The sequence below is a fragment of the Poecilia latipinna genome, unplaced genomic scaffold (assembly GCF_001443285.1).
Source record: "Poecilia latipinna isolate Pla-1442-1.1 unplaced genomic scaffold, P_latipinna-1.0 Scaffold2486, whole genome shotgun sequence".
Taxonomy (NCBI): Eukaryota; Metazoa; Chordata; class Actinopteri; order Cyprinodontiformes; family Poeciliidae; genus Poecilia; species Poecilia latipinna.
This window is the reverse complement of record NW_015115102.1, coordinates 5,669-15,263: the sequence shown is the minus strand read 5'-3', so window position 1 is coordinate 15,263 and position 9,595 is coordinate 5,669. Positions and strand designations below refer to the sequence as shown.

Sequence of the window (9,595 nt, the reverse complement as noted above, 5' to 3'; positions counted from 1 at the left end):
TAGTAATCGAGGTACTCGAATCATTCGAGGAATCGTTTCAGCCCTAAACTCAAATATAAAATAGTGCAAACATCATGTGCTTTAACGTGATCAGAGTAATATCTGGTGAATTATTCTTTTTGCATGAATGAATTCAAAAACCTACTACAAAAACCACGGATTGGGACCTGCAACGGTTTATTTTCCTGAAGCAAAGCCTCAGCGAGAGCTCTGGAGCTTTTCCTGGAGTCGCTGCTGACGAAGGCCTGCCAGGTCACCCAGTCGAGGAACGCCAAAACCATGACGATGTCGCACCTGTGAGTTACTCCGTTCGGAACAGGTTTACTATAGGTTTTAAAGGCTAGTGCTTTTTCTTTTTTAAAGCCCGTTGCATCTGTTTTTGGCAGGAAGCAGTGCATCGAGCTGGAGCAGCAGTTTGACTTCCTCAAAGACCTGGTGGCGTCTGTGCCGGACATGCAGGGCGAGGGCGAGGAGAACCACACCGAGGCCGGAGGAGAAAAAGTCCCACGCAGGTAGTTCAGGGAGCCAACGCTCTGTCAGGGTCAACAGAACAGACTGCTCAGAGTTAGGGAAGTACAATAGAGTCAAAAACCATTCATTCGTGAATAAAAATAAATAAAAAATTGCGCCCCCTCATGGTTTTAGCATGTTATCTGTTACTTTAGTTCTGATTTCTTCTTTTTGTCTGTTATTTTTTTTGATTAAGGACAATTATTCCCTCTGGTTTTGCTTTTGGACAGTTGTAATGTGTAACCATAGCAACAAGTTTTTTTTTCTTTCTTTCTTTTAATTTACAATTGGGAACAGTTTTTTCTCTGAACTATGACCCCATTTGTTAGCATGTCATGACTGTCATACAGAAACCGTCTTCTGATTCGTTGCAACACTGACTGCTACTGGAGACCCTTTCTGCCCACAGCATGGTCATTCATAATGGCTCTATGTAGATACTTGGTTGATATGAGTTACAACAACTTTTTAATTTGTATTAAAAAAGTATTTTTGGATTGGATTTAATTAAATATCAGCATAATATGTTAAATATGACTTACAGTTGTTGTTAAACTTGATTGGTTGACATTTTTTCACAAAGCAACTCCGAAAGAGTTCGAAATAAGATTAAATACACTTTAAATATGGCCTTGGTTATGTTTTTTTTTTTAACTGCAAATGTAAACATTTTCTGACTTTATGTTGTGAAGTCACTTCTCTTTAAGCATTTGTTGTTTTAGAGTTCCAAAGTAGTTCTTTACTGAGGTCACAAACTGAAACCTGAACTGTTTGGAAAAAGTTCCTGGAAGCAGCACCTACCTCCACTTCTCCTTACAAAATCTATTTATTTTTTTTATTATTTTTTAATTTTTGTAATTTTTAGGGGACGAAAGCCAGGATCAGGTCGCAAGAACGGGGGAGCCGGCTCCAAAGGCAAAGACAAGAAGCTTTCTGGAACAGAGTCAGAGCAAGAGGTGGGAGATAATTTACACAGTGATGCTTTGAGCCTTCATGTTAGTGTTGGGAGGGGAAAAACCCCCACATACTTTTGTGTTTTTGTGTCGGTGAAAACAGGAAGATTCTGAAGACAGCGAGACGTACGGGGACGAGGACGACGGCTCCCAGTCAAGCACAAACCAGCAGGCTGCATCCATGTTCCACAGGTGAGGAGACGAAGACGCCATGCGTCTGAAAGCTGGTCTCTCCGACAGCCCAGAGCGGCTGAAAAGGTAGAGACGAGTGACCAGACAGGGAACAAACTGGAAGCTGAATGATAGAACCGCTTTCAGGTGAAGTGGTGCTTAAATTAAAAGCACTTTAAATCAAAGTGCTTTTAATTTAACATTTTTTTCTACTTTTAGAGATGATTTATTAAGCTTGAAACAGAAATAATGTCAGGTCTCTATGGCTACTAAAAGCCCTCCATTAGAATTACGAATTTGGACGTGCATGTTTGGATCATTTCAGAAGTTTTTAAAGTGACGTTATAATCCCAAACCAGTAGAGGGTGCTGTTTTTCCACTGGAATCAGAAGAAAAAAACATTTCTGTTGAGTTTAGACATGAGGATCTTATTTTCTATAATGATGCTCACATATTTGAACTATCCACATCCTATGCAAATGTTTTCATACCTCTTGAACTTTTCCATATTTGAATTGTACAAGAAGATATAATTTTGCTTGATATAATTTTGCTGTAAAGAGTCTTGATGTGTGCTCTATATTATTATTTAGGGGTAGGTGTTACGCAGAAATCAATCCAAACAGTTCTGGGGGTTTTTGAACCTTGTTACGTGGAATTCATCGTGATGATGAGAAATCAAAATTGGTATCGCAATAAGAAATTTATCACGATAAATGATAAGCGATACGACAAATGCCCACCCCTTTTAATATTATTATTATAACCATAAGGTTTTATACGTTTCTTAGCATGTTATGTTAAGGAATGTAGAGCTGTATATTTTCAGCATTTTTACCAAAAAAACCTGAAAAGTGCAGCATGCATTTTTATGTTCCTCCTTTGTCTTTTATACTGCTAATATAAAGAGTTTGGAACAGCCCTTAGTGGCCTATATCATACATTTTCTGCTTGTGCACCCTCCCCTTCCCAGCTCAAACCCCCCCTCCCAGTTCGGGAACACGGGCAACATGGTGACAGCAGCCAATCCGGCTCCAGCCCAGGGCACCATGGCGTTTGCCCCTCATCCCTCCATGGTGAGCGTCGCTCTGCCCCCCCCAGCTCCCGCGCCGCACAAAAACGAGGAGGACGACGACGACGAAGACTATGACTCTTAGCTACCTCCGTCCCCTCCCCACCAACATCCTCTCTTTATCTCTCACACACACACACACACATGCAAACACACACACAAACCCAGCATTATTTCCAGATGAAGTTGGCCCCCTGGTGGCTCCTGCAGCAGTGAAGAAGAGGACTCTTCATCTTCATCACAGCCCGCTGACAGAAGAAAGCTGTAAGAGAGAAAACCTTGTTGTATATTAGGTGTTTTAATTTTTTTAAAAAGCTTTTATTTTAATGTAGAGATGGGGGGATTGTTTTTTAAGCTAGCTCTTTGCTGTTTAGTTTTTTTTGTTTTGTTTTTTTGTCTTGACTAGTATAGCACGGTGAACCACAGCAGACAGGATAGGTGTGGTTTATTTCGCCTCACAGTTTTTTGTTTCTTTTTGTGTTTTTTTTTTTTCCTCAAAATTTCTCTGCATAATAAAAACAAATGCAGTTCCTCCGACCCAAAGAAAAATGAACTTTTTAAAGCTCAGGCTGATGGCGAGCCCAGGTGAGTTCTGAAGCGTCATCTTTCATCTTTCAGCCGATTGCTAAGATGCCACTTGCATCTTTCTAGTCGTTCCTGATCTCAGTCGACAAAAAAGCAGATGAATTTTTTTATTTATTTATTTTTTCCTACCATGTGTTTGCAACCTGCTGTTTACTTTTGTTTCAAATTTAGTCTCTACTTTAAACTCAAAATTGATTTCAACCACATCAGCAGGGGGTAAAGATTTTGATCTAAGTGTGTTTTTATTATTTCACTTACCCATAAATTTGTTTGCCTGTAAAATACACAATGAATATTGGACCATGTTTTTTTTTTTTTCTTTTAAAGTTGTTTTTTTTTCTGGCCACACCCTCCAACGTTCGCTCCTCTGCCTTTAACATTCGTTTTTCCTTCTTTTAGATTCTTTATTTTAAACAAACACAGAGGTGGAACTCCCATTAAGCGCCGAGCTTGTTAAAAAATGGTTGCGAGACAGTTTACTCTGTATTGTAAACTTTTAATGTTCTTTTTATTTTGTATGGGTGAAATAAAGTTCACATTTCAATTAAAAAAATAGACATCTCTTGTGGTTTCTTTGTTGTCATGAAAAGAAAAAGAAACACAAGTTCACGTTACGTTCTGTTTAAATGTTGAAGTTTTTATTTTATTTTATTTTTTGTATTCAACCGCATAAAAAAAAGTTTTCATAAATGTTCCTCCTGAGTCGTACGCTAGAGAATCAGGACACCAACAACCTCAACCTGGTTCTCCTTAAATTTCTATGTGGTCGTATAGTTTAAAAGTTCAGATAATTTTCCCATGTAAGCAGTGAAAAATAATCTGCCAATGAAAGTTTTTTTATAAGCATCAAACAATTATTGACTCTAAACAAGCACCTACTTGTTTAGAGTTACTTGTAAGTTATTTTTGTCTTATTTCAAGTTCACCCTGATGTTTGTACTACAAACTAGACCAAAACTACTTTGTTAAACTTATTTAGTTTTTGCAGTGTAGAATCAAGTTATGTTCCAAGTGAAACTTCTTCCACCAATCATTTGTGTTGATCTGTGTATTTCCATTTTCCAGTGTGATGGAGCAAAACGTGCCAAATAGTTAACATTTTTGGACCTCATGGCATGGTTGTTTAAAATTTGTTTTTATATTAATATAACAACGTGCAAAAAAAAAAAAAAATGCAGGCAGATATTTAGTTAGGACTGTCAGCTGGGGCGTCCATCTTTAGAAATGGCTGTTTGGTTCCCCGGCTGGAAGTGGAAAATTGAAACCCTGTGGCATCTTTTGGCAGAGTCGTCAAACTGCTTCCTCCTTCATTTCCCCGTTTCACAACCGCAAATCACATGATTTGTAATCCCTTGGCTCCGTTTTTGTGCCTCCCTTTTTTTGTTTTTCTTGTTTTTGATGTTGCCTCCTCCCTGAATTTTGCAATGCGTAAAGGTTCCCATGGACGCGGCTTCACTTTCCGTGACTCACGCAGCCCTCTGGAAGACAATGCCTTGCATTTATCGGCAGCCTCTCCTCCTTGGGTATTTGAATCAGATTAAGTGCAAGACAGCACAGGTTGGGAGGAGAGCTGCTATGTTGGTCGTCACCTTTGGAGCGTCGGGGGCGGGGGGCTCCCGCTTTGCCCCTCGGAGCGTCTTTAGCCCATTTCCTCTTCCCACTGCCATATTTGTTTGGTTAACCCCGAGCTTTTTACCACCCAACCAAAGAGGCGACTTGGATCTGGTGCCGCAAAAACAACTGCATCCTTCCTGCGCAAGAGTTGACTCAGCGGACTGGGAGGAAGGCGGAGCCTCTTTTGTGAGTGCGTGTCTGTGTCTCTGTGTGTGTGTGTGTGTGTGTGTGTGTCTCTTTGTGTGTGGTACGGAGGAGGGTGGGATCGGAGTTTGGGTGGTTGACTTTAGGATTGGTGTTCAGACAAAGAGCAGTACGGGGGAGGGAAGGGAAGGCGAGCCAGCAGAAGGAAGCGCACTGTTTCCACACAGCAGCCAACAGGGGCCAAAGGTGGCCCCTCTGATTCCCATCCGCTCCCATCAAGCTACTGTCTTCTAGGCTGTCTGCACTTTTTAAAAACAAGAGGAAATGTGAGGGAGGAAAAAACGAAAAAGAAATTCCGTAATATTTTGGCTTGAATCAAATGCACCTTGTGTTTCAGCTCTTAACAATACGACTGTCTCGTTTAACGTGTATTTTATTGTTTTAAGCGTTGCGTCTTTTTGTTGTTTAGTTTGATTGTTTGCTAAAATGATATGAGCAAACTTGCATGAAAACTTGATATGGCCTTAAATGGAAGAATTGACACCTAGTCGACAAGACATGTTCCATATTTAAATTTGTTTGCAGTTTTTTATATGTATGTGCTTGATTAAAGTTTCTGGATATAAATAGTGCTACAAAATGTTTCCCTTCTGGATTTATATAGCTTTGTCTCAATTTGTCATGTTTTATAGGGACAGTATTATGTGAAATCAACTTTTGAGTTTTACGTCATGTTATTCTCTAATCAAGAACATACCTGGAGTGAGAATTTTTTTTCTTTCTTTTTTCTCAAATCTGAGTATGGATTTGAGAAATCCTTTAATCTCCATGGCAACCATTCAGCTGTGCAAAAAGCCTGGTTGGACCTAACCCTGCCTCCAAGAATGAAGCTCCTCCTCTGAGCCTCCGTCTGCCTCCCTCCGCCGCAACTCCTTCAGACTAGCCAGCAGCAATTAGCAAACACCTAGTGGAATTGTGCATCAGCTGAGTTCATTAAGTGAGCTACTTCTCACAGTGCAATGCTAGTGAAACATCAAAGAAGAATGATATAGTGATGACTTCCTGTAGGCAGGGTTTCAGAAAATGCAGAAGTTTTTAAAGAGACAGTGGCTGAATTTAAAGGTGTTAATTTTCTTTGAGCTATCCCAAGAAATCACAATAAATAAATAAATAAATAAATAAATAAATAAATAAATAAAAAAAGCGGAATGAGAATAATGCTTTTATTACTGGTGTAAGAAAATAAAATGGATGAAAGAGTTTCAACATATTTCAGAAATAACCAAAAAAATTGGGGCATACTTCAAATGCAATATATATATTTTAGAAAGGTGCGTTCTTTAACCGAACATTAAAGATTCAAATAAGTAAGTCTTTCTGATTTCTAAATTGCTTTAAGCCTTTTTCTCAGAGATAGGCTTATTATTCAATACGTGGTGTAAAAACTGGACAAACACGAACTAATGGTGTACTTTTCAAAATAAAAGCAATTTTTAAAGGATCATAAGTGTTTTTTTTTTGCCCTTTAAATTGAAATTTTTTTGTTCCTTCTCTTTAAAAGCAAGTCTCTGTCAGATTGTGTTTTTAGCTATCTCTGTCACTAATTATGTGAGATGTGAATAAACAAGGATTTCAGTATGAAATATTTCAATAGAAATTGCTCCAACTAATTGGTTAAAAGCAAACAAACAAACAAAAAACAATATCAAATTAATGATAAATATTTTTTTTCACTTCATTTCACCTGGATAAAATATTTATTATTAACTATGTAATTGTATAATGATACAGTTTAAATAAATCGAGAAATTTAATTAAGCGGTTTATATGTTTCCAAAGGTAAATTTAATAAGCTTTAGTTCAGAACATTTATCAAAGTTAACTGAACGTACTTCAGTTTTTTTCAAAGGAAAATTGGTTTTTAAAGAGAACTTGCCACTCACAAAATGGCGGACGCGTTTAGGTATGGCAGTGTGCCGTCTACATTTCGCCGATTTATTTTGAAATCGGAAGTTTTGCATTTACTTCGTCCCCATTGGCGGGAGCGTGTCAGCTGACTTTGTTTCCTGTTGGGAGAGGAAAAGTTTTGAAACCCCACCCTCCGGCACAGTGGCTGTAAGCTACGACGTTGGAGTGGTCCGAGGTGCTGGCCGCTGAAGGCTGACCGAGGAAGAGGAACGGAGTAAGAACTTCTAACGGAACAGTTCCGCAGTTTTGACACCGTCTTTATGAAGCGGAGCACCGAAGTGACCCGGGCCCGGCGCTGGTCTCCCAACAAGAACTAAAGTTATCTGGAATAGTTTGTTTTTCTTTCTTTCGGTTTTTTCCCTCCTCAGGACTGAAAAGCCAAGCAGATTTGGAGAGCTCTTCCTGTTCCCAGAGTCGGCGCCTCGCAGTTTATGTATGAGCTCCTTCATAACACAGCCAGCATGGATGTTGTGGCGCACGGGAATGCGGGATTTCCTGTGTGGTCACCGCAGTGTTGCGTTCAGACGCACTTTTTGGGTCCTCGGGCTTAAGTAATGAACAGTGGTCAGCGCTTGAAACTTGTCGTAAAGCACTGGTTGGCTGGACTGAATGCTCCTTTTCCTGCTATTCTTCTCCTCCTCTCAGCGCTTCCTGCTTATGGTGGCCACTGCTCTTAATGGCTAAAAATACATAAAAACCGAGTATGAACTACCAAGTGTGTGGGAAATGTTGATTTGGACTCTTATCTGTAAGCGGTTTCATTCCTGAACATTAATTTTGAACTTTGACTCTTCGTACTTGCTGCCCAACAGGTGGTTGTTCTGAATGAGGAGGGGAAAGGAGGACAAATTCAGTCATAATGAGTTGATTCCAGAGTCTTTTAAACACAGGATGATGAGATGATAATCTACTCAAGCCATGTGCGGGGAAACCACACACCACATCAATCTTTCAGAGAGTTAATCACTGCTGACTTTTAGATATTTGATAAATGCTACGAAAAGCAAACCATCTGAGGACTGCTGAAATGGAAAGATTTGAGTTTAATCCAAGAACAAATGGAAGACATTTCACTTTCATTTGTCCCTGAATCCTGAAGCCCACCTGTTGGTCTGACTTTTGAACACACCTCATTGGTCCCTGATGAGACAACAACAAAGACAGGAAAGGGAGCAAGGTGCAATAAAGTACTCCTTTGTACTTTATTTTCAGACCCCTGGAGTGCGCAGTCGGATCCAGTCAGGCAATATAGTGGAGGTTTCATGGAGCCGCTGAAGAACATATTCAGTCGTAGCTCGCTGTCGAACTGGAAGAACTTGGATCAGTCCCAAAAAGGGAACTTCACCAACCCTGTATGGACGGTCTTGTTTGACTATGAGGCCTCTTGTAAAGACGAGCTCACCTTGCGTAAAGGTGACCTGGTGGAGGTTCTCTCTCAGGACTCTGAGATATCTGGGGATGAGGGTTGGTGGGCAGGTAAGGTCAACAACAAGGTGGGCATCTTCCCATCCAACTACGGCTCCTTCAAGCCTAGTGGATATGCCAAGCTACCAGGTACCAGCGTAGTGGAGGAGCTGAACCGTGCTGTGGTTGGCACCGTCGATCCCGAGGAGGTGGATTTCCGTGAGCTGAGCTTGGAGGAGGTGATTGGGGTTGGGGGCTTCGGGAAAGTGTATCGAGGTACATGGAGGGGAGAGCTGGTGGCCGTGAAGGCGGCCCGGCAAGACCCGGACGAGGACATCAGTGTGACAGCGCAGAACGTGAAGCAGGAAGCCCATTTGTTTGCCATGCTCACCCACCAGAACATCATCGCCCTGAAGGGGGTGTGCTTGCAGGAGCCCAACCTGTGCCTCATTATGGAGTATGCCTCGGGTGGGCCACTGAGCCGGGCGCTGGCCGGCCGCCGCATCCCTCCTCACGTCCTGGTCAACTGGGCCGTGCAGATAGCAAGAGGGATGGTGTACCTGCACAATGAAGCCATCGTGCCGGTCATCCACCGGGATCTCAAGTCCAACAACAGTAAGTCCTTAAAGTCTTTCAACTATAAGTCTTTCAACTTATAGTGTTATAGTCTTTAAACTATAACACCTGGCCATCTGTGTCTAACTGCTTTATTTAAGGTTAGGGATATAATCATAGGGACCTTAGTGGTTTCTAAAAGGCTTTTAGGTGTTTATAAAGGTGTCATGGCAATAGCAAATGACTGTTACCAGTTATAAAGTTTTAAAACTCTGGTTTTAAAACAGAAAAAAAAAAATAAAATAGTGTAATGCAGGTCTGTCCTTCTCCCACTTGTTTCTGTGGGTGGCTGAAAGCAAGTTGTCGGTGTCATTGTCAGTCGTTCTCTGGTTTGTAAATTTTTTCCAGTCATGCTGAACCTAACCTTTGACACTAGAAAGAAATTCACACATGGAGTGAAGGGAGTGTCAGAAAAATGGGTGACAATGAGGGGAGTTCTGTCACTGCTCCAGCAGGACTAAATGAATGACTCAATTACTCAAGAGAACATTGTCACGTTCCTCATCTGATTGAAAAAAGCATCATTCATGTGATGTTATATCACGTTGAACCAGGGAAA

General features: G+C 40.8%; 2 protein-coding genes across 2 annotated transcripts in view; both read left to right on the top strand.

The window, feature by feature from the left end:
- The window catches only part of drap1 (DR1-associated protein 1 (negative cofactor 2 alpha)), a 13,007-nt gene extending 9,163 nt beyond the window's left edge, over nt 1–3,844 (top strand). Inside the window, exons 3-7 of the mRNA XM_015019826.1 lie at nt 203–296; nt 387–512; nt 1,376–1,466; nt 1,567–1,655; nt 2,608–3,844. Of these exons, the coding sequence (XP_014875312.1) occupies nt 203–296; nt 387–512; nt 1,376–1,466; nt 1,567–1,655; nt 2,608–2,791 (584 nt within the window). The 3' untranslated portion in view covers nt 2,792–3,844. The remainder of the gene's footprint in view (nt 1–202; nt 297–386; nt 513–1,375; nt 1,467–1,566; nt 1,656–2,607) is intronic.
- Nucleotides 3,845–6,907: 3,063 nt separating this feature from the next.
- LOC106938007 (mitogen-activated protein kinase kinase kinase 11) lies at nt 6,908–9,080 on the top strand. Its single transcript, XM_015019821.1, has one exon. It carries the CDS (start codon nt 8,280–8,282, stop codon nt 9,078–9,080), a length of 801 nt encoding a protein of 266 aa, XP_014875307.1. The 5' UTR covers nt 6,908–8,279.
- The last annotated feature ends 515 nt before the right edge of the window (nt 9,081–9,595 follow it).